At 42.8% G+C, this 22,477-nt stretch overlaps 2 protein-coding genes across 7 annotated transcripts in view; one reads left to right on the top strand and one right to left on the bottom strand.

Moving 5' to 3' along the window:
- Positions 1-10,441, bottom strand: part of SRGAP2 (SLIT-ROBO Rho GTPase activating protein 2) — a 234,012-nt gene extending 223,571 nt beyond the window's left edge. For 4 of the 5 annotated variants that reach the window (XM_061187411.1, XM_061187410.1, XM_061187413.1 and 1 more), the window contains exons 1-2: positions 10,337-10,440; positions 7,975-8,583 (exon numbers count right to left, since the gene is read on the bottom strand). In XM_061187411.1, the coding sequence (XP_061043394.1) occupies positions 7,975-8,041 (67 nt within the window). In that variant the 5' untranslated portion in view covers positions 8,042-8,583; positions 10,337-10,440. Of the gene's footprint in view, positions 1-7,974; positions 8,584-10,336 lie in introns of all 5 variants that reach the window. The other variant, XM_061187414.1, reaches the window with a different exon arrangement.
- Positions 10,442-11,952: 1,511 nt separating this feature from the next.
- FAM72A (family with sequence similarity 72 member A) lies at positions 11,953-21,000 on the top strand. 2 transcript variants are annotated; one of them, XM_061187415.1, is made up of 4 exons: positions 11,953-11,984; positions 14,874-14,951; positions 17,458-17,582; positions 20,906-21,000. In XM_061187415.1, the coding sequence occupies exons 1-4, from the start codon at positions 11,953-11,955 to the stop codon at positions 20,998-21,000; spliced, it is 330 nt and encodes a 109-aa protein (XP_061043398.1). The 2 variants fall into 2 exon arrangements, with proteins under 2 accessions (XP_061043398.1, XP_061043400.1); XM_061187417.1 differs by lacking the exon at positions 17,458-17,582 and having other exon boundaries at positions 11,953-12,104; positions 20,906-20,960.
- The last annotated feature ends 1,477 nt before the right edge of the window (positions 21,001-22,477 follow it).

Raw genomic sequence — 22,477 nt, forward strand, 5'->3', positions numbered from 1 at the left:
GAAGTGATGGATGTAAACAGTCTATGCTATGACCTTAGCAGAACAATAAGTTTGGTTTTTTAAAAAATCACTTTGGTGCTATTATGCAAGATATATTATCAAGATCAAATTAAAAAACTACTTCTAAAAAAATTATTTGTAGTAGTCCAGGTCATTCATTTATGCATTCATCATTACAGCCAGTATATATTTACTAAGAGCCACCATTTAGGCTAAAACACTATTCTAGACATGTTTACTATCTGAAGGGGCCCCCCCATAGTAAGAGTTACTTATTTAGCATTTAATACTTGCCATACATGGAGCTAGCATTTTACACACATTCACAATAAACCGGCAAGGTTGGTCTTATCTCTGTGTCACAGAAGAGAAGTTGAGTGAGCAAGGATATACAGCAAGGAGGTGATATTGACAAGATTCCAACTGAGGGCTACTTCCAAAGCCTACACTCTTCGCATTGCACTGCACTACACAACCTCAAACCATTCCTACCAGAAGTCTAGCAGTAGAGAGAAGACTAAAAGACAAATATTTAAAACCTAAGGCAGTACAAGATCAATGCCATAGCGCTATGTGAATGAACTAGAGAGAAGGGTCATTTCTGATCAGTGTGACCAAGGAAGGCATCCCAGAAAAGTTGAGCTTTACTAGAAGGGTGAGATCTCAGTAGGTGGAGATGTGGGGCTGGGCAGGGAGAAAGAGGTATTTCATGAACAGTGCTCAGAACTTAGACTCTGGTGATGGCCGAGGTTCTAATTCCTGTTCATTCACTAGCTGCAGCCTCTGGGTGAGTCGCTGAATCTCCTACACCTCACTTTCTTCATCAGCAAAATGGGATAATAACAATATATTCCTCCTAGAATTGGTGTAAGAATTATGAAATAATTTATGTAGAGTGTTTAGCATAATGCCTAGTACATTAAGCCCCAAACAAACAGCAAAATATTAGTTAATAGTATATGCGTCTAAAGAATGGCAAATAGGGAATTCCCTGGTGGTTCAGTGGTTAGGACTCCGCACTTTCACTGCTGAGGGCCTGGGTTCAATCCCTAATTGGGGAACTAAGATCCCGCAAGCCACGTGGTGTGACCAAAAAAAATAAAAAATAAAGAATGTCAAATAGTGCAGATAGGCCTCCAGTCCTTTTAAAGTAAAATGAAAAAGTATGGTTGACATGACAGGTTGCAGCCAGATTGAAGACCAAGTAATATTCACCTTGGAAAGTTGGTCTCTATTCAACAGACGATAGGGAATCAATCTTTAGAGGAAAGAAGCCATATTCATAACACTCTGAGCAGATCTCCCATGGGAGCCCCCAGCCCCTCCCCTTGGCATCTGGCTCACTTGTGACCAGTTTCAGAAGAGGCCTGAGGCCCAGGGGACTAGTTCAAGCAAGGACTATAGGAAAATAGATACTGTCACTCTTCAACTTGTAACGTATCCAAGATTTTTTTCTTTTCTTTCTTCCCCTATCCTGTACCCTCTCTCCTAAACATGGTACTAGCTGAGACACAATTATTAACACAACTTCCCTGGGAGATTGTTTATTTTTATTTACTAAGGTTAAATAAATTTTCCAGGGACCAATCTGGGTGGCGTGGATCATTATTTAAAACTTGGTAATATCTGGCTTTTACTTATTTTTAACCTAATGTCATTTCTATAATGCAGTATTATCTTACTCATTTATTAACACATTATGATGAAGAAACTTTGTGATGGTTTCATTCACTTATCTTGATTGTGATGTTTTCATAGGTAGACAACATGCCAAAACTTATCAAATGTATACCTCAAACATGTGAGGTTTATTATATGTCAGTTGAACCTCAGTAAAGCTGTTAAAAATACAATAAAAGTTTAGTCATTCACGTAATTATTAAAAGGTATAAAATTAATATACAATGCTTATACTACCAACATAAATATATACTCATAATATGAAAATATGTATATTTAAAGGTTAATTCTAAAAATTTAATGAGGACAGGTGATTATATAGAAATGTATACACAGGCCTGTAAAACTTTGGTGTAGAGGACATTTAAAAAAAATAGGAATATACCTATGTTCATGGCAGCATTATTTGCAATAACCAAAAGGTAGAAACAACCCAAGTGTCCATGGATGGATGAATGGATAAACAAAACGTGGATTATACATATAATGTCCTTAAAAAGGAAGGAAATTCTGACACATGCTACATCCTGGATGAACGTTTAAGACATTATGCTAAGTGAAATAAGCCAGTCACAAAAGGACAACTACTGTATGATTCCACTTATATGAGGTACCTAGAGTTGTCAAATGGGGGCAGGGGGCAGTTATTGTTTAATGGGTAGAGTTTCAACTCTGCAAAATGAAGAGTTCTGTGGAATGATGGTGGTGATGGTTACACAACAATGTGAATGTAATTAATGCCACTGAACTGTACACTTAAGAATGATTAAGATGATAAATTTTATGTTATGTGTATTTTACCACAATTAAAGAGAGAGAGAGATGAGAGTTCCTACACATTATTGTAAAATCAGTAAAGGTGTTATTTTGTAATTTTCAAAGACATTTTTAAGTGCTCTCATTACTTATTTTTAAATCAAACAACTTTGAAGGTAACTCTCCCAGATTCCCCAAAAGTCCAATTCTGTAGCTGACCAGTTAAAACTATTCACTTGAATTGTATTACCAGTAGAGATATCAACTTCTTTTTCCCTACAACATGACACCATATTTTCCTAACAAAGCCCTCAGAGGTCTAGGATCTAAAGTAATCACAATTCCCATGAAGAAAACCTCTCTTCTGGAAGGAGAACCCTACAGGTGCCACCAGCAGCCCACGTTTATCTAGAGTGAACAGTGGGAGTTTAGGAGTCAGGGGCTGAGCACCTGCTGATTTTAAAAGGGTGTGGAGGGCTTCCCTGGTGGCGCAGTGGTTGAGAGTCTGCCTGCTAATGCAGGGGACACGGGTTCGAGCCCTGGTCTGGGAAGATCCCACATGGCACGGAGCAGCTAGGCCCGTGAGCCACAACTACTGAGCCTGCGCGTCTGGAGCCTATGCTCCGCAACAAGAGAGGCCGCGATAATGAGAGGCCCGCGCACCGCGATGAAGAGTGGCCCCCGCTTGCCACAACTAGAGAAAGCCCTCGCACAGAAACGAAGACCCAACACAGCCAAAAATAAAAATAAAATTAATTAATTAAAAAAAAAAAAAAAAGGGTGTGGACCCTACATATCAGGGCCAGCTCAGACCTTGTAAACTTCAAAACAGAGAAATGATCAGGGCTTGTCTGGGCTGTCAACCTGTGTGGTGCATAATTACCAGATGGGCTTCTCCAAAGGAAATTTCTGTTCCCATTCCCCAAGAGAATGCCTGAAATTGGAAAAGTTAAGGACTCCTCACAAACCTTGTTTCTAACCATTGCTACTTTGCACAGCGCACAGCATCCCCAGCTCCTTGCCCACCACCTTCCTCCAGGGCCTTTTAACTTGGAGATACAGAGTACAGTACTTTAATTTTTCCAAGAGCTTCATTTTCTTCCAGGAGCTCACCTTACTTAGAGTCCTATTTTCCCTGAGCAAAGGAAGAGGTGCCTTCAATCATCTCGCAGGAAGATGATAGCATCTGCTTGGGGATTCCAACGAGATGTTTTACTGCAGCTTTTCACAAACTGATTATATTTAAAGCTCCCTTGAGGAATGGGGGCTGGGAGGAAAGAAGCTTCGGAGAAGACCTTTGTTGGCAGGAGTGAAGAACCGCTCACACCTCCCCGGGGAACAAGCTTGTTTAAATATCAGCAATCCGCATTCCCAAGTGTGTGTGCACACACAATATGTCTAAAGTTTTAAATTTCATCTCTTGCTCTGAAAGGGTCCTGAAAGGGTTAAACTGTTCCAGGCAAAGGCTTTTCTATCAAAATGCTCCAGATGGAAATTACAAAATTTCACTTCTCAGCTCTGTGGTGCTCACACACTGTTCTTCTAAGACATTAAAAAAAAAAAGACAAGACCCCTAATGTTCTCAAGAAAGAGAATTTGACGGCTCAGCACACAGTGCCACTCTGTTTCAGATGATTCCTCCTAGAATATTTGCATTAACTGTCAATCTCAAGTTTTCTGGGGGACAGTAAAAACTCAAGGTGTGGAGAGGGTACAGGAAAGGTTGCCTTGAACAAAGACAGGACAATAGCTGGGAGGGCTTGCTGTGATGTGAACTCATCCAAATGCCAGCTAGATTATCACCTCTTGTGATGGTTATGCCCTGCACCTTACCACCTTTTGCTGCTCCAATCCCAAAAGAAGCTAACTAACTAGAGGCCAAAAGGCCTCAGGTTATGACGATGAATCTGACCATGAATCTGTCAAGAATTTGCAGAGATTAATGTATATGAAGCACTTTGTAAATTGAGCCATGTACAAATACGAAGAGTGTTATTGCTTTCGAGTCAGAGATTGAAAGGCATGAACTTTCAAAGGAATCTGAACACCCACAAACCAGAAACAATGATGGTTTTTAAGAAGTCGGCTCCAAAGCAGACTAAGGAGTCACGCCCCTCATAAAACCACACCGGGGTAGGGTTGGGGCTGCAGTCTCAGAAGTCCCTCAGGGCACACGCAAGCAGGTGGTTTAAAGGGACCCAAAACCACAGGATAGACAAGGTCCCCCAAAGTCCATTAAGGGTCCCCTTGATTCAAACCATTCTGACTGAAAAGCAAGACCCAGGACTCTGGTCAGAGACATATAGAACAACAGCGGCCAACAATTAGACAGTTTACCTGTTCATTTTACAGAATGGGAAACTGAGTTCTAGAGGGTTTAAGTGACTAAACCAAGATACCTTTCACTACTACTGGAGGAACTTAAACTAGAACTCAAGTTTCATCCTAGACTTGTTTCCTATCATTATAACTGGCACTTTGGGAGTGAAAGGCAACGCGGCCTTAATGGTCAACCCATTTCAGCAGACCTTACTATTATTGAGCATTTACAAGTGCCAGATACTGTGCTAAATGATTTTGATATACTATCTCATTGAATCCTCACAATGACCTTAGGAAACACATATTATGTTGCCTATTTTCCAGGTTAGGATCCCGAGGCTTGGACAAGTCAGGTAACCTGCCCAGGGAGCGAGGCAAGCAAGTGACAGCGCTGAGATTTAAACCTGGATCCCTTTGACTCAAAAACTTGCGCTCTTAACCACCAGACCAAAAAAGCAATTTTCTTTTTTATCTTGGCATCTATAAGAGAGGTAAGACTGGCAGCACTATGAGTCCCACACAACACATAAAAAGCTGAAACATCATAAATCTGACCAAGGGCTTCCAGCTAGCAGGGGAGCAGAGCCAACCCAGAACCCGGGTCCTTTGTCTCCAAGTTCTATGATCTTCCATGGAGAACACAGACTCTAGAATGCAAGCTTCATGAGGGAGAGGACTTTTTCTTGTTCACTGCTACATCATCAGTCCCCAGAACCCATTGAAGGCACTCAGTAACTAGTTGATGAATAAAGAAGTGGAGTCCATCTGCTGTGGTTTGGCTGTGTGACCTTGGGAGGGCTTCTTTATCCTCTCTAAGCCTCAGTTTCTTCATGCAGTGAATAGAGGATGAAGTAATATTCACCTCCACGTTTTAAGTGAAGATTAAATGAGACAATTCTTATAAAGCACTTGGGACAGGCTGGAACATAATGACCACCCAAAATGTAATCTATTATTATCACTATTACTACTAGTATCCATTGTCAGACTTTGGCTTCTTGAGTTTTTTTATCCCTACTCTGGTCAAATGATGTTTCATAATAAATATGAATAGAATAGAATAGAGAATTGGGAGTCAGTAACCTGCTTCTAGTTTCAGATCTACCACCACCTAGCTGTGTGACCTTGGACAAGCCTCTTTATTTCTCTATACTCGCCTCAGCTGTAAATGAGGAACTAAACCATTCAAATCAGTCTCTTAAGCATTCATTGGGCACCTTCTCTGAGTAAGACATCATGCTCGGCCACCTATAAAATTCTATGATCCTGAATAGTGTTAGTGAAAAAATATCAGTGCAAAGAAAAAGAGTCCCCTCCTTGTGGCAAGGGTGAAGAGAAACCCCAAATAGTCAACTGCATTACATCATCTCAATGAGTAATGTTTGTAAATACACAAAGTATTTAATTGAGACACTTGTGAGAAATCCTTCACCAATACAGAATCAGCAGATACAGTTCTATTAACACCTATCAGTCCTGAACCTTCCAAAAAATAAACATGCAAAGTCACTTTGCACCTTAGTCAAATGGTGTGCTTCTGGAGAGAAATCTGGGAAAGTCAAAGTTATTAACACTCCCTATGGCAACAGTTAAGAATAGGATGTATTAAAAAAAAAAAAAAAGAATGACATATCTGGTTAAAACTGCAGGGGGGATTCCAGCAGCAAACTGCAGTGCATCTGGACAGGACACTGAGGCTAGTGGCTTATCGTTTACAAAAAGAGGCCCGGATTATGAACAGTGACAAGAGGCCAAGACCTCAGTTATACCTCACAACCACACCTCTCCCAATCCCAGTTCAACTGAAGCTATCCATCAGTCAACTCCCCCATCTCTGCAATAAACCCACCAATATTTGCAGCCCAGTGGATAGAAGGTCCCTCAGGGCACCTCCAGCATTGACCAAGCTGATGACATTAAAAAGATCCTACAGGCACAGTGGGGACTTCAAACTACCTTCCAACCTTCCAAGAGATAAAGCAGCTGCCCATTTCAAACTCTAGCCCTACTCGCACCCCCCGCAATCATTAGAGGGGAGGCATGGCCCTTCCCAAGTCCTCTAGGATAGGAAAAGGTCTTCTCACATTGGTGCAGGGAAAGAAGGAGGGGCCCCTCCCTCTGTACTCCGAAACAAAGGAAAACCCAGAGCTCCAACCATGTGGTGTAACATTCAAGGCCACCCACCTCTCCCACTACCCAGCTGAAGTCTCAGTGGGCTAGAGCCACATGGCTCTTTCCAGTGACTGGCCAAGAAGGGACGGTGCCTTGCATAACCATATGCTGGGGCTCTTTAACAGGCGGGAACCCCTTCTATGGGAATTGCTGGTTAAAAAAGACTGTCTGGGAAGGGGTTTTGATTCATGCGCCAAGTCAGGCAGTAGACTAGATGTGCTGGCAAGTCACTTGCTTTCTCTAGGTCCACATTTTGCTTTACCCCTCATATTTTTGCAGAGAGGTAAGCAGGCCTTTAAAAGCATGTATTCTGGAGCAGAGGACAACACAGAAGGGTTAAACAATTATGTCTTCCCATTCTCCAGACTCAGCACCACCCAGCAACAAGCCAACTCCATTCAGGTTTAGGTGAGGGCGGAGACCGGGTTTGAGTGACCTTATTCTTTCTGTTCTCTGATCTCTGAATGCAGACAACCAGAGACCAGGCAGGTACAAGGTGCACCCAAGGTGGCCACAGACTTTCTGTGCCTGATGCCGTAGGAAATGTCATGTTTTGATATAGTGCATCAGAAAAAAACCCCGCCTCTCCCAGGGCTCTCCAAATGGTACACCTTCTCAAGGTTGCCTTTCTCTGCCTGGACTCCTCTTCAACCTCTGAAATAAATTCCCAAACACCTGTCAGATTTCAGTTGTCCTTCAAGGAAACCTGACCCAGACACCCAGAGGCAAATTGCCGCCTTTCTCTCTCCAAGAACCTCCTGCCCCTCCCCCCATCCTATTTAGCCTGGGGAAAAGGACTGCCAAAATAATGGCCAGCCCTACAGACAAATCTAAAGCCCACTCCGAAAATTCCTTTCCAGAACCTGTGGCCCCTGGCATGGCCAATCCCTCGGAGGCTCAGACCCACATATGAAACCACCTCTGGGGTCAGCCTGCCCCCACCTGCTCCACCCAAAGAAATGAACATCTTGCAAATCAGGGTGGAAATCCATGTCTCAATGGTCTACAGAGAATATGCATTATGCTATTTTTCAAAGCCCTTACCTTTGACCTGAGTATCGTACTCTGCTATAATCTCCTTATCCTTTTTGAATTTGGCTGGAGACGTCATGTTTTCCTTCTTTCTTCCAAATTCGAATTGTGAATTGATAAATCCACGGGAAAAATCCAACCACCGAAATCAATACCTCCAAGATCGCTTCTCCCAAGGGCAGAAGGGGCCCCCCGCGGTGGTCTCCAGCGCTCCGGGGAGCGCGGGCTGCGGGCTGGGCAGGCGGCTACGGCGGACACATGCAGACGGTGGGCGCTGGGGCCGGCGCGGCGGCGGTTGGTTCCTGTGCTAGAGCCCAAGCCGCAGCCTCAGCATTAGCCGGGAGAACTGCAGCGCCCGGAGGCTGGCCTGGGGTCTGACATCAACGACACAGGCGGGGAGTGGAAGTCCTTCCGCACAACATGGTGTGGGGAGCGCGGGGATGTGGACTCGCCCAGCTGGGTCCCCGGGAGGGAGTGGGTGCGTATCGGGGTGCCGGGGGAGGGCTGGGCGTGCTTCGCGGTTTTTTGTTGCACAGCCTCGAAGATGCTGCAAATCAAATCCCAAACGGGAGCCGCAGCAGCGCAGACTGGATCGGAAGTCGTTTGCTCCGGTTCACTTGCCTGTAAATGCAGGGAAAAGAGGAGGGGGCGATCAGCCCCAGCGCAGATCCTAATCGATGCGGGGGTGGGGTAAGGGAAGCCGTTTCCAGGCTGGCCTGGGCCCATTCATCTCAGCCAAACGCCGCCCGGCCCGCAGAGCCCGGCGCAGCGAGGTGGGGAGGAAGGAAGCTCCCTCCGGATTTTGTTTTAAGGCTGAAAGAAAACACTTTGGAGCAGCCGCCTTCGAGGGCTTGGGGTGGGGACTAGCGGCGGGAACGCGGGGCTCCGGGCGGGGACTGCGGCACCTCGGCGACCTCCCGAACCTTGCCAGAGCTGGGCAGCGGCTACCGGAGGGAACCCTCCCGGCCCTGCCTCCGATACGGCCCCCGACCCCCGGCTGGGGCAACTCCCTTGACTTAAAAGGGGATCAAAGCCGGGGAGGCACAAGCCACCCGGGCACAACTTTTCTTCCCCTCCGCCCCTCCTCCCAGTTGTTTTGTTTTTGGTTACTAGCTTCTCTTGGCAGCAAAATGTTGGGGGGTGAGGGGGGAGTGATCTGCAGGAAAAAGCCTGCTCGGCACGGGACACATCCAGGAAAACAATGTGGTCGGCAGAAGCAGGAAACGGGTTAGAGGCGAGGGTCGGAGTCGGGAAAACCGGGAAGGCGGGGGGTGGGGGGCGGGGGTGGAGGAAGGCAGCCACCGCCTCTCAGGCCATCCCCAATTGGTCACCCAAGCCCAGAGATCCCAGATACCGCACCCAATCCCCGGCTGGGGGTTGGGGGAAGGTCGTTGAGGGTCGCAGTCCCGACTCCTCGCACCAGGAGGTACCCGAGGAGATCCCGCTCCGACCCAGGCTCAGGAGGTGGGAGGGACTGGGACGGGAGTGCAGAGCCGGGCGTCTCGCTCCCGGACGCGCCGCAGCGGCGACCCTCCCTCCTTGGCCGCCCCTTTCCCTTTCCGCGCCGGGAGTCTCCCACTTCCCGCGCCTGGAGAAAGGGCCGCACCGAGGGAGGAACAGGGAGCAGAAGAAGCGGCGTGGTGGTTCAGACAGGCAGGAAGCGGGGAGGGGGGTGAGAGGTGGGGTCCTGAGGCTGCACGGGAACCGGGGATAACTGGAGCTTCTGCACACGCTTGATAGGCGAGGAGAGGGCAAAGGGAGGATTACCTTGGGGGTGAGGGGGAAGTTAGGAGACTATCGTGGGCCGCGATGTTACATGGAGTACTAGGATATTAGCAACTTTGGGGACCCAGATATAGGTCTGGGAACGGGAGTGCGTGAAGAAGAGCCATTCCGGGCGGGCCGGGGGCTGGGGCAGGGGAAGAGCCCCGGAAGCAGTGCGGAACACCCATCCTTCTGGGTCCAGGGCTGTAACCCGCCTGTCTGCCAGGACTTGGAGACAGAGGAAGAGAGCAGCCGATGGTTACGGGTGATGCCAACGACGGTTGCCCAAAGGTGGACCAAGGCTGCCAGTGTGCAGAGGACTTGGGGAGGGGGCTGGGTGCGGACTGCGCGGCGGCATGTGAGCCAAGGCAGAGTCCCAGGCAGTACGGTAAAGGGCGGAGATGCAGTCCTAAAGAAGTATTTGGGCTGTACTGGGAGATTGGGAGTGGGTCAGGAGGGAGGTGGTCTGAGGGATTTCGGGCGGCAACGCTAAGGCGACGCCGAAAGCAGCATCCGCGCCCTCTCCTTCCCGCCTCTGCCCGGATTTGTTCAGTCAGGGCTCCAGCTCCGCGGCGGGGAAGAAGAAAGGGGAGAGGGAAGGAGCCTTTACCTGGCTCTGACGCGACGGGTCCCGGGCCCCCGGCTCCGCTTCCCACTCAGAGCTCTCCTCCCCTCTCTTCCCCGCCACCCGCGTCTACGCAGATCGGTCCCCCAGTCCCCTGAGGAGCCTCCGCCAACTCCGCAGGACCCCGCCGGGAAGCAGAGCCCACCCCCTTGCCAATCACCGCCCGCTTTCTATCGACCGATGGGGCCTGTAGCCAATAGGAATAGGTGATCCCAAGAGGCTAGGAATGAGGAGGAGGGGCTGGCGAAACTTGGAGGTGTGACTAGCACTACCGAGGCGTGGTCACAGAGTAAGCTCCTCCTCGGGTTGCCGAACCCCAAAGTAGAACTGATGGGCGGGATTAAGATAGAACCAACAGCCAAACACATACTTCTGAGAGAAGGCACGACCAATTGGACCGGGGTAGTGAGGAGGGGCGTTGCGGAGAATTTTAGCCAATACAGAGTAGAGAGCGGCGGGGACTGTAGAACGTCTTCCAATGAGAAGCGCGAAGGGCGTGCCTTGCCTCTTTCACTGGGGCGGGAGTAGGGTTCGTCCAAACCTCCCGGAGCCGACCAATGAGATCGGAGGAGGGGCCAAGCTCGGCCAACCAGCAAGCCGAATTTATCTAGGCACCGTTACTGGGGCGGGGCGTAGAGCTCCTGGCCACTAAGATCTCGTCAGGGGCAGGCTCCCGAGCCTTCCAATGCGGGACGTGGGCGAACTCTAGTTCTCCCAATCGGTGCGCAGCGCTGGCAATTCAAACTGACAGCCGGTTGGAAAGGCAGAGAGCGGAAGAGGGAGCAAAAAACGACGTGTTCAGTGGCAGAGACACCGACGCCGACGGAGCCCCCGAAGCGACCTCTGCCCCGCCCCACCAACACCACCGCGAGCTCTGGAGCGGCCGCTCGGGAAAGACTTGAGGGGACGTTGTGGGGCACGAGGGAAAGCTGAGGGGAGGGAGTCGCTAGAGGAACGACGCGAGAGCCCGCACGCTGAGGGCTGGGGACTGCCAGGAGAGAAGTGAAGCGGGCGGCCCGCGAAAGAGCAGAGCGGAGGAGGGTCGCGGGAGGATTAAGGAGCACCCGGGATTGCCCGGTGGGAAAAGCTGAGGGGATTTCTGAATCCTGGGGAGAGGAGAAAGATTTCCAAAGAGGACACGTGGGTAGGGACGCTTAGCCAGCGATCCGAGAGAAAAATTGGAGCGCTCCGAGGGAGGGGCTTAAGGGGGAAGCTTTAGATAAAAGAGCCTGTACGGGAGACGCTAAGGGAATTGCAAAAGGAGCAGGAGCTAAAGAGTAGAGAATCCTTCAGACTGGAGAAAGGGAAAACTAGAGAAGTTCCTGAGGCACCTTGCAGCCTGCCTCCTCCCCACTTCAAACTCCTCTCCCTTCCCCGAAAGTTAAAGAGAAAGCCAAGGCTGCTGCTTCTCCCCTGTTTCTACTCAATAAATACTACTTTTACCCTCCCACGGGAAAACAGAAAAGAACTCATTTCCTTCTCAATTTTCGGGCTTAGAAAAGATCGAGGCCTCGCAATTCGTTTTTTAGCCTGGGAGAATCAAACTAGGGAGGGTATTGCTCTATTTTCAAAATCCCGCACCTCATCCTTCCCCGGACGCCATGTCTACGAGCAGCTGTAGTTTCAATGACCGGCGCGTGTCCATCCTGTGTTGCAAATTCTGTAAACAAGTGCTCAGCTCTAGGGGAATGAAGGCTGTTTTGCTGGCTGACACTGAAATAGACCTTTTCTCTACAGACATCCCTCCTACCAAGTAAGTCATGCTAGTGGCGGGCAACGGTAGCCTTTAACTAGATGGGAAAAGTGTATGGCTTGAACCTCTGATAACAAGGAGGTTATCATTTTGGTGTTCCAGCCACTCCCAACAGTCTGATGATCCCCCTGGAGTTTAACTAAGGGGGCAGACTGTCTGGACAAAGTCTGTGGTTTAGCCAGAGTGGTCAGTCCTGATGTAATGCTTCTAGTTCAATTATAGTCATGTGGTCCCTTCAGTTGAATCCCTGGCTACTGTGCCCTGCCCAACCATCCTCTCACTGGATCAATTCCATGACTGAGACGGTAGGTAATTCAAGCAAGATTTTCTGTACTGTTGGAGAAGAGAGGTCATTTAAGTTTTTGATTTTTGTTACTAAGGTTTTACTCCAAAAAAACATTCCCTAGCTTTCTACCATTTTTTGCAGTTGGCATGCTGATTCAGATCCATTGTCCACCTAATTCAGTATTCTTTTTTTATAATCTCCCTCTCTCTCTCTTTCTGAATGAGAGAGACATATAGATTTTTATGGGATGAAACAGGACTTAGCCCTCAAATAGCACATTTCAATTCAGGTTAGCCAAATTTCAAGTACTCAATAACCATGTTTTGGATAACACAGGTCTAAACCTTGGTAGGAAGGGTCTTTGGGTTTTCATTTTTGGTCAGTGGAAAGCTATTGAAGGAGTTTTAACAAGGGAGCACCCATAAAGCTTATTTTAGATATTATGCATTGGTTTGCATACTCAAATCCTTTTAAATTCTGTTTTCAGTCACTACCCACTTTTAGGTGTAGAGTCCTTAAGAATTTGCTTCCTATTTGGAAAAATAGCCATTTTATTTGACTCAAATACACCTTTTCTAGCTCTAAAAGGTACTTTCTCTTTCTATAGTCAACATATATGTGCCTTTACATGCTTTTCAAGATTTTGCTCTTTACTGAAACTTTATCATTAAAGTGAAAGAGAAATTATCCAAAATGCACATGGACAGCTGTTCTTTGGACACAGAGCCAGAGAAGGCACACTAATAATCAGAATACTTTAAAATGAATTTCATGATAATGATAGAAACTTTTTAAAAAATTAAATATACTCAGAGCTGTGGACTCTTCCTCCCTTGAAATCTTATCTTCATTGGGTTAACTGTAGTCATGCCTAATGGCAAAGCCAAAGGCCCTCATTTATTGCAAAGATAAATGGGTTATTATAAGTACCTCTGTGCGTGTGTATGTGTTACAAAAAGAAAAAGCACTAGACAATAAATCTAGAACCTACTACTGCAAAGTTTCTGTGATTTATTGTCTAGTGCCTTTTCTTTTTAGTAGCACATACAGAAACAACAGTTTTAATTATTAACCCATTCGTCTTTGCAATAGCTATGGTAAGTATAAAATAGTCATAAGGAGAGCTCAGATATGTGAATTGTTAAAGGTTAGACCAGAGTCTGGAGCACAATCAGGTCTTTCCTCTTGTCTTCTCTTCCATGTAGGGGTTATAATAGTGATGTATTAATGTGCTAAGATGTATACAAATCAATGAGCACATAAGATTTTTTGAATAGAAGGTTTGTCATATTTATAGTGAGCTCACAAATATTAACTTACCCTTACAAAATACACTATCGTTTTCTTACAGTTTCTCTTAGAATCTCTTGCAGCTCTTTGAGCCTACAAAATTCATGCTAAATCACAATCAAAAGTACATTTTGTGGCAAGGGTATGAAAAAATGGAACCCTGTGCACTGTTGTGGGAATGTAAAATGGTACCACTACTATGGAAAATAGCGTGGCGATTCCTCAAAAAAATTGAAAATAGAATTACCATATGATCCAGCAATACCACTTTTGGGTATATATCCAAAAGAATTTAATGCAAGATCTAGAAGAAATATTTGCACACCCATGTTCTTAGCAGCATTATTCACAATAATCAAGAGGTAGAAGCAGCCCAAATGTCTATCAACAAATGAATGACTAAACAAAATGTGGTACATGCATGTAACGAAATATTATCCAGCCTTAAAAGGGAATGATATCCTGCCTGTCACATGCTATAACATGGATGGACCTTGAGGACATTATGCTAAGTGAAATAAGCCAGTCACAAAAAGACAAATACTGTATTATTCCACTTATCTGTGGTATCTAAAGTAGTCAGATTCATAGAAACAGAAAGTACTGGTGGTTGCCAGGGGCTGGGGGAAGAGGGAAATGGGGAGTTGTTATTTAATGGGTATAGACTTTCAGTTTTGCAAGATGAAAAAGACTGTAGATTTGTTGCACAAAAAATATGAATACACGTAACACTTATGAACTGTCCACTTAAAAATGGTTAAATTTGGGCTTCCCTGGTGGCGCAGTGGTTAAGAATCCGCCTGCCAATGCAAGAGACACGGGTTCGAGCCCTGGTCCGGGAAGATTCCACATGGCGCGGAGCAACTAAGCCTGTGCGCCACAGCTACTGAGCCTGCGCTCTAGAGCCCGCGAGACACAACTACTGAGCCCGCTCACCTAGAGCCCATGCTCCCAACAAGAGAAGCCACCACAGTGAGAAGCCCACGTACCACAAACGAAGAGTAGCCCCCCGCCCCCGCTCTCCGCAACCAGAGAAAAGCCCGCATGCAGCAACGAAGACCCAACGCAGCCAAAAATAAATAAATAAAATTAAAAAAAAAAAAAAGGTTAAATTAGTAAATTTTATGTTATGTGTTTTGCACAACATTTTTTTAACAGTGCTTTTGACTATCTCTACACTTTTCCCTCTCCAGTGCAGTGGACTTCATTGGAAGATGCTATTTCACTGAAATTTGCAAATGTAAACTGAAGGACATCGCATGTCTAAAATGGTAATGTGTGGCAATATTCCAAATAGCCCTGGGTTTGGGAGATGGATGTTGACACCGAAGCACAGAGAAAGGTTCAGTGGGCTGCATCGAGCACTGGTTATCACCCATGCAATGAACCATTGAAAAACCATTTGTTACTTAGAACTGTTTTTCAAAAGGGTCTTATGACACTTTACCTTTGTATGTGATTTTACAATTTTTCAAAGTGCGTTAGCAAATATCTGCTTTAACTTTCAGAAAATGGCAATGTAGTTTAGAGGGAAAAAAAAAAAACGCTTGGATTTACAGTCATAAAAATCAGGCTTGAGCCCTGGCCCTACCCTTATTCTCTTGTTATCTTGACTAAACTTCTTAAATCTCTAAACCTCTGAACCTCTGTTTCCTTATTTAATTTATATCTTAAGAAGACAGGTATCTTCTTAAGATAGATAGGTACCTTCTTAAGATAGAAATTAAAATATCTTTTGTGTTTACGTTACAGAGTTGTTGTAAAGATCAAGCGAATTATGAATGTTAAAAGGCTTAGTAAACTATAAAGTACAACTCAGAGGTCCTACCATGTGCGAGTCATTGTTATAGAGGCTGGAAATCTGGCAATAAAGAAGACAAAGTCATAGGCCTTTGGACATTATATTCCAGTAGGAAGACAATCGATCAGTAAGATATTTAAATAAATAAGATCTTAAATAGGGTGGGAAGTACTCCGAAGGAAATAATAATAATAAATGACAGAGAATAATAGAGCTTGAGAGAGTGATAAGAGCTATTTTAGATAGCATGGTCAGGGAAGCCTCCTCATGAGAAGGTAACACTGGAGTTGAATCCTAAAAGATGAGATAGGGAGGAGCCAGAGGAAGAATGTTCTAGGCAGAGGGAACAGCCAGGGCAGAGAACCCAAGGCAAAGAAGAACATGTTCAAGGAATAGAAAAGACAATGGCCAGTGTGGCTGAAAGATTGTGAACATCAGGTGAGAGTAGTATGGGTAGATTAACGATGCAGTCAGAACCCAGATAATCTAGAGCAGTGCCATCCAATAGATGTGTGCAAGCCACATACGTAATTTAAAAATTTCGAGTAACTACATTTTACAAAGTGAAAAGAAACAGGTGAAATTAATTTTAATTGTATATTTTACTTAATCTAATAGATTCAAAAAATTGTCATTTCAACATATAACCAACATAAAAAATTATTAATGAAATATTTTACATTCTTATTTTTTATTCTTAGTCTTTGAAATCTAGTGTATTTTTATACTTTCAGCACATTTCAATTCAGGCTAGCCAAATTTCAAGTACTCAATAGCCATGTTTTGGGTAGCACAGATCTAAACCTTGGTAGGAAGGGTCTTTGGGTTTTCAATTTTGGCCAATGGAAAGCTATTGAAGGAGTTTTAACAAGGGAGCAGAATCATCTGAAGTGTCCCTACTAGAAAGCTCCATGAGAACAAGGACTTTACTCCTAGCACCTAGAACAGTATCTGACACATAACAGATGCTCTGTAAACATTAGCTGAATGAATGAATGGATGAATACAGGTGGTAATTAAAGCCATAGAATTTATTCTTGCAATATAGCCTTATAAATAACTGTCAGTCCTAATCCAAGAACATCTTTTGTTTTCATTTGTTTGCCTTTCAAGCCGATTATGATTAGAAGACATGTTTTAGGTGGGCTGGTACATTTTATAGTATTTTTTGTAGGGCCTCACAAAAATGACTGACTCACATCTCACAGGGGAGGAACAAGCTATAATAGGAATTTTTACAACTCAAGGTGTAAGCAGTTCATGTGGTCATTAAAAACAAAAACAAAAAAACTTCTAGCTAAAATGTTCCCTGTATATTCATTCTATTTAATAGTGACCAGATAGGAAAAAAACCTATGGAAGAGTGAGTTATTTCTAATCAGAAGGATAACCCTGGCGACAGTAAAAACTTTTGCAACTTTCTCTAGAAGCTATGGATTTGCTTAATTTCTGAATTCCTTCAAAAACACTGAGACTAAAATTAGATCAGCCAGCTTGTGTTCGGTTTTCATGGGCTCATGCTGTCTTCCTACTCCTCCATCTGTTGAAACAGTTTTTAGGTGCTGGCATGGACCTGCAACATATAAGAACCCAACTTGCCACAGTCCTGGGGAGAGCAAAAACCTTTTATCCGCAGGTCTGAGTTTACTTAATGTATTTTGTCTATACAGCCCATCAATTTTGGACAAACCACAACCTTATGGCATTTAGAAACTAACTTCTGAAAAGGGAATGCATAAACAATACTAGCAAGGAAACAGAATATGTTACTCTTATTTCACTTAAAGACTGTTTTCCCACTTGGCAGTAGAACTGTAACCATTATCAGAGCAACTCCCATCCCAAAGATCCCAGCAATGGAGGGTGTTAGGAGAAAATGAGATCTTTATATGGTCTGTCTGTTTACATTAGCACATAAAAATGCTTACATGGTCAGATATTACCTTGTATCTAATAATATTTATTTCTCTTTTTAGTGGGAACATTGTAGGTTATCATGTGATTGTTCCATGTTGTTCCTGCCTTCTTTCCTGCAACAATGGACACTTTTGGATGTTTCACAGCCAGGCAGTTTATGGTATTAACAGACTAGACTCTACTGGTAAGAAACAACAGACTCAGACATTCCTCTAACTTTTGTCTACCAAGACTTGAGTGAACCTCTCCATAGATCATTTCAGGATCCCCTCTGAGACTTTCTCACCTGGGTTGGATCCACTAGAGTGAAACTTCAGTCCTTTTATCCCAAACATTTACTTACAGAAACTACTAGCCAAAATTCATTGCATTTCTATTTCCATCATCATATTTAGGAGCCTCAAACTTGGCTGGATTTCTTGGCCTTTTAAAATTAATATTTTAATTGCTCTAAATTTCTGCCTTGATATATAATATGGCTCCAGAGAATTTTGGAAGAATTTAGATTTGATAGTCAATTGTGTGTATGGATCTGTGTGTGTGTGTGTGTCTAAGAAAAGGGAGGAGGGGAGGCTAGGGTCATGAGGAGCTGGGAGGAAGGAAAACTAGGTAACCTCTGTATTTGGTAATGTTTCAGGATAAAAATAGCCATTTTGACATCTATATTGATAAATTATGATGAAATTTCAGACAAGGGAAGTATTTAATACCAATATGTTTTACTGATTACTTAGTAGAAAAATACACAACCTATTCTTAAAAGATATTTACATAATACATTTTATATTGTCTGGAGCCTTTCAGTTTTGTTATAGGACACATGTTCTCAATGTCTAATATCTGCTTACACAGAATACGAAGTTGACTTTAATACGAAGCTGACTTTTAGTGGGACTTTTTTAGGGAACTAAAGTTTACAGAACTTTAGTATACAGAACAAGTTTAAAGAACTTGACAATCCAAGTTGGCACTAACATTCTCAGGTTTTTAAATGTATGTCTTAGTCTTCTTCAGAACTTAAAATATACTTCTTTTTTTGAAGTATGATTTGCCTTCACAGACTAAGAGATCATGAGTTGTAAGCTAGGTTGTCAGTGTCTTTAAACTCTCCAATTATGCTTGGGTTTTTATAGACTCTAACTTTTTTTTTTAATCACCTGGCGTTCAGTTGTGGCTTTCAACCCATCATTTGGAGGTCTTAATTTAAGACTCTAGTATGTTAAGAAGGCCATTTTTGAGCAAGGACTTATCTGAAACCCCCTAAGTGAGATATAGCTTCCTAATTTAGGCCTCCGGTTTTATATTTGTGTTGCTCATGGGACACATTAAAGGAAGTTTCTGCTTTGATACTATTTTTCCTGCTTCATAGAATTCAAAACACAGGGTGGAGGTTTTTCAATTTTGATTTACTTTTTAATATTGGTCAATTTTTCAAAGATAAAAGCCCAGCATTCTTCCATTTGCACTGAATCTAATCCATGAGAAACAGATGTATCGCAGGATTTCCTTCCTCCCTTCTTAACAGAGAAAGGAAGGTGCTGCTTCTGTCAGATCCAGTCTCTTAGTTTATTTTTTCTCCTTTGAACCAATTGTGCAGAGCCACTCATGTCTCTGAGTATCGACTCCAAGAATATCAAACTTCTCCTTTGTAACCCTAATATTATGATTTGAAGTAAGATTTTTCTAGATGCTTCGTATAAAACAGGATTTCTCATGGCATTGGAACTGTACTTGAATCACCTGAATCAGCAGCATCAAAGGAATACGTACACAAGCTTTATAAAATTCTAGAATGTTTAGACTGAAAGGGCCCCAGGAAGTCTATGTTCTAGGTTAGCCTTCACGTGTAGACCTGATTTCCTGAGACTCTCCTGTGGAGGCTTGGGAAACCTCAGTTCAGATTCCGTGGGACTGGCAAATGCCCTCAAAGGAAAGTTGTCTTCAGCTCTCCATTCACCTTTATGGGTTCTAATTCTCCCTTAGATTTCTGCCTAGTGATTCCTTACTATCCTGTCATCTCTTCAAAAGCAGAACATCATCCATTCTCCGGGGAAAAGAAGTGTTTTTTATTGAAAACAATTCAAACATACAAAAAAATTACAGAAAATAATATGATAGACATCAATATGCATCAAATAGGTGCTAATTTCTTGCCTGATTAAACTCCAGTATCTCACCCAAGAGAGACAGTTCATTGTTTCTGCTATTTTAATAATGCAACAGTGTGCATCCTTATACACGTCTCCTTGGGCACCTATGCAAAATAGGCAGTTAGAGGAAAGGACGAGTGATGGGCCATATTTAAGATATATACATTTTTTTGTTTTTAATTCACACAATGGAATGCCCAACAGAAATAAGAGATGAGCTAAATCTACACATATGGACAGGCAAATCTCAAAAACATAATGTTGAATGAAAAAAGCAAATTAGAAGAGATACATATAATAGCATACTATAAAAAATTTATATACACAAAACAATAATATATATTGCCTGTGGTTATATACATTTGTAGTAAAAGTAGTAAAAACATCCATGGTATACTGTTAGTGGTGGAAACTGGATTCAAACCAAATCTCCAAACCCTGGCTCATTCTATTCCACCATGTGACCACTATCTTAGTATGTGTGGAGTGGATACCCAGAGTTGCTGAGTCTTCCCTGTGCCCACACTGACAACTGGACAGCTTGAGATTTGCTTTCTTATTGGCTCTCCAAGAGGTCAATTAATAATGGTATTTTTTTTCAATTTAGTGCTTTCAAGTTATAGTACGTGCCCATAATAAACCATCTCATTATCCTCTACCATATATGTGGTCTTGTATCGTATACCAGTGCTGGATTCTTTAATATGATATTTGACTGTTCTTTCATAATGAGGCTTTAGACTGTCATTTTGCTTATTGTACTGACAGCTACAGTCTGGTCCTAAAGTTTATAGTTTTACCTTGACAGCCTCTAGCCTAAAACCCATGTATATCAAGGATTACTGTTCATATTACAACTGGCTCCAAAACCCTGCTTTTTTTAACCAGAAGAAAGGCACCAGTGACTTCCATACTTGTTGAGGAGATGAGGAGACTTATTCAGGCCTTTCCCATGCACCCTCCAAGAGAAATGTAATCTAAAAAGATGTTGTGAGATCTCCATTCTTAAAAATCATTAAAATAGATTTGAAAATTCTCAGTGTAGAGTGATTATGGCATAATGTAGCTGGAGGCAAGGTTTGAGGAAATGGACTCCTGAGATCTTTTTGAATTCCAAGATTCTAGAGTTCAAGCCCTTAATTAAAAGTGTTTAAAGAATGATTGTATTCTAGATGTTGGATAATTTTAATATCTAGGTATCGATCATGTTATTTGTGGTTCATTCTTTAATAGCTTTTCTCTTAACTGCTAACACTGTGATTTAATACAAGAATGTTAACATATAAGGTTTTATATATCGTGTTCTGAGTTGTAACAGTAGTCAGCACCAAATAATTTTATGAGCTTTTCTTTTCAGGTGTAAACTTCCTACTTTGGGGCAACTTGCCAGAGGTAGAAGAGAGTACAGATGAAGACATGTCAGATATCTCAGCAGAGGAGTGTATTAGATGAATAGAATTATAATAGATATAATATTTAAACTTTTTCCTATGTAAAAAATATATTAATGGACCAATTCAAAAATTGTTAGTAAGGATTTGCCAGTGATTTATTTTTTTGGAAAACAAAAATGGGGCATTTGTTGATTTATTTATTTTCTGTCTCAAATTAATTACCTGAGTTTACTGAACCAATGTAGTCCTTTTCTTCTACTTCTGCTTCTACTTCTACCCTTCCTCTCTCCATCCCTCTTCCCAGTATAGGTGTACTCTTAAATTCAGACAGTAGAAGAATCTTTCATGTGTCACTCAACTATCTCCCAATCTGGGGACGGTTTTCTTACAACTAGATGCCAGATGCTATTAATTTTACATTTGAATAAGGGGCATTAGTATCCACACATATATCACCATGCTTATATCCATGCATAAATCTATGCATATAACCATGCATATAAGCATGTATATATGTGTGAAGCACAGCTGGGAATTAAAGCTTAACAGGGACTTTTTAAAAATAGGCTGTTTGTTATGTTTCCATGGGTACTGGTTATCATATGTTATATTGGTGATAACTATGTTAATATGGAACAAGACTTTGTGAATGTATGGGGAAATCCTCTTGATTCCTCAGCATGATTTTAGATAAATGAATTTGCCAGGAAATTATCAATATATACTGTTTACTAATATTATTTATTTACATTCTTCTAAAGTCATACAGATATTGTATTATGAAAGCCAGATAACCTCCATCTTTAAGTTTTCCCATTCTCCAGGGCTTTCTCTGTGAATAGCAAATTTTAGATGAGTAGTCTCAGTCCTAACCCTTAAATAGAAAAAAATTAAAGAAGTGGTTTGCTTAAGCCATTGTACATTATAAAGAAGGTTTTTTAAATTTTGTTTTGCTTCGTTTTGTTTTGTTTATCTGCATTCAGAGCCACACAGGAATAAGAAACTGGGATAGTGTTGGATTCTTGTTTTATGAAAAGCTAAAAATCAATGTATCACCTTAACTAATATTTTAACCAAAGGCATTTTGTCAATAGTAATACCAAAACAGAGCAAGTTACAGTTTTGTAAATAAAGTTTTGTTCTAAAAATGATCAGCCTTCCTTTAATTTTTAATTTTAGCCACTTTTCTTACCTAAAAATATAGAGAAAAATATTTCTTATTGTACCCACTTTTCTTACCTAGAAACATAAAAGTATAGAATATAAGAGGTAACATTTATTGCACACTTACCATGTACCAGTAAGTGCTTTACACATTTAATTCACTTATTCCACACAAGGAACCCATGCGAGGTAGGTATCATTATTATTTCTTTTTTGCTGATAAGACAGGTGAGGCATAAAGAGGTTAAGAAGCTTGTCTAAAGTCACATAACCAGTCAGAGGCATGGCCTGATTCAAACTCAGACAGACAGACTGACTCCAGAGCTCCTGTTCTTAATCATTATGCTGTACCCCCTGAGCACCTTCAGACA

This window comes from Eubalaena glacialis, chromosome 3 (assembly GCF_028564815.1).
Source record: "Eubalaena glacialis isolate mEubGla1 chromosome 3, mEubGla1.1.hap2.+ XY, whole genome shotgun sequence".
Classification (NCBI taxonomy): Eukaryota; Metazoa; Chordata; class Mammalia; order Artiodactyla; family Balaenidae; genus Eubalaena; species Eubalaena glacialis.

Coding starts and splice junctions, on each gene's coding strand:
- FAM72A (XM_061187415.1), top strand. CDS start 11,953: ATGTCTACGAGCAGCTGTAGTTTCAATGACCG. Junction 11,985..14,873: donor AGCTGTAGTTTCAATGACCG/GCGCGTGTCCAT, acceptor TTCCCTCTCCAG/TGCAGTGGACTTCATTGGAA. Junction 14,952..17,457: donor GACATCGCATGTCTAAAATG/GTAATGTGTGGC, acceptor TTCTCTTTTTAG/TGGGAACATTGTAGGTTATC.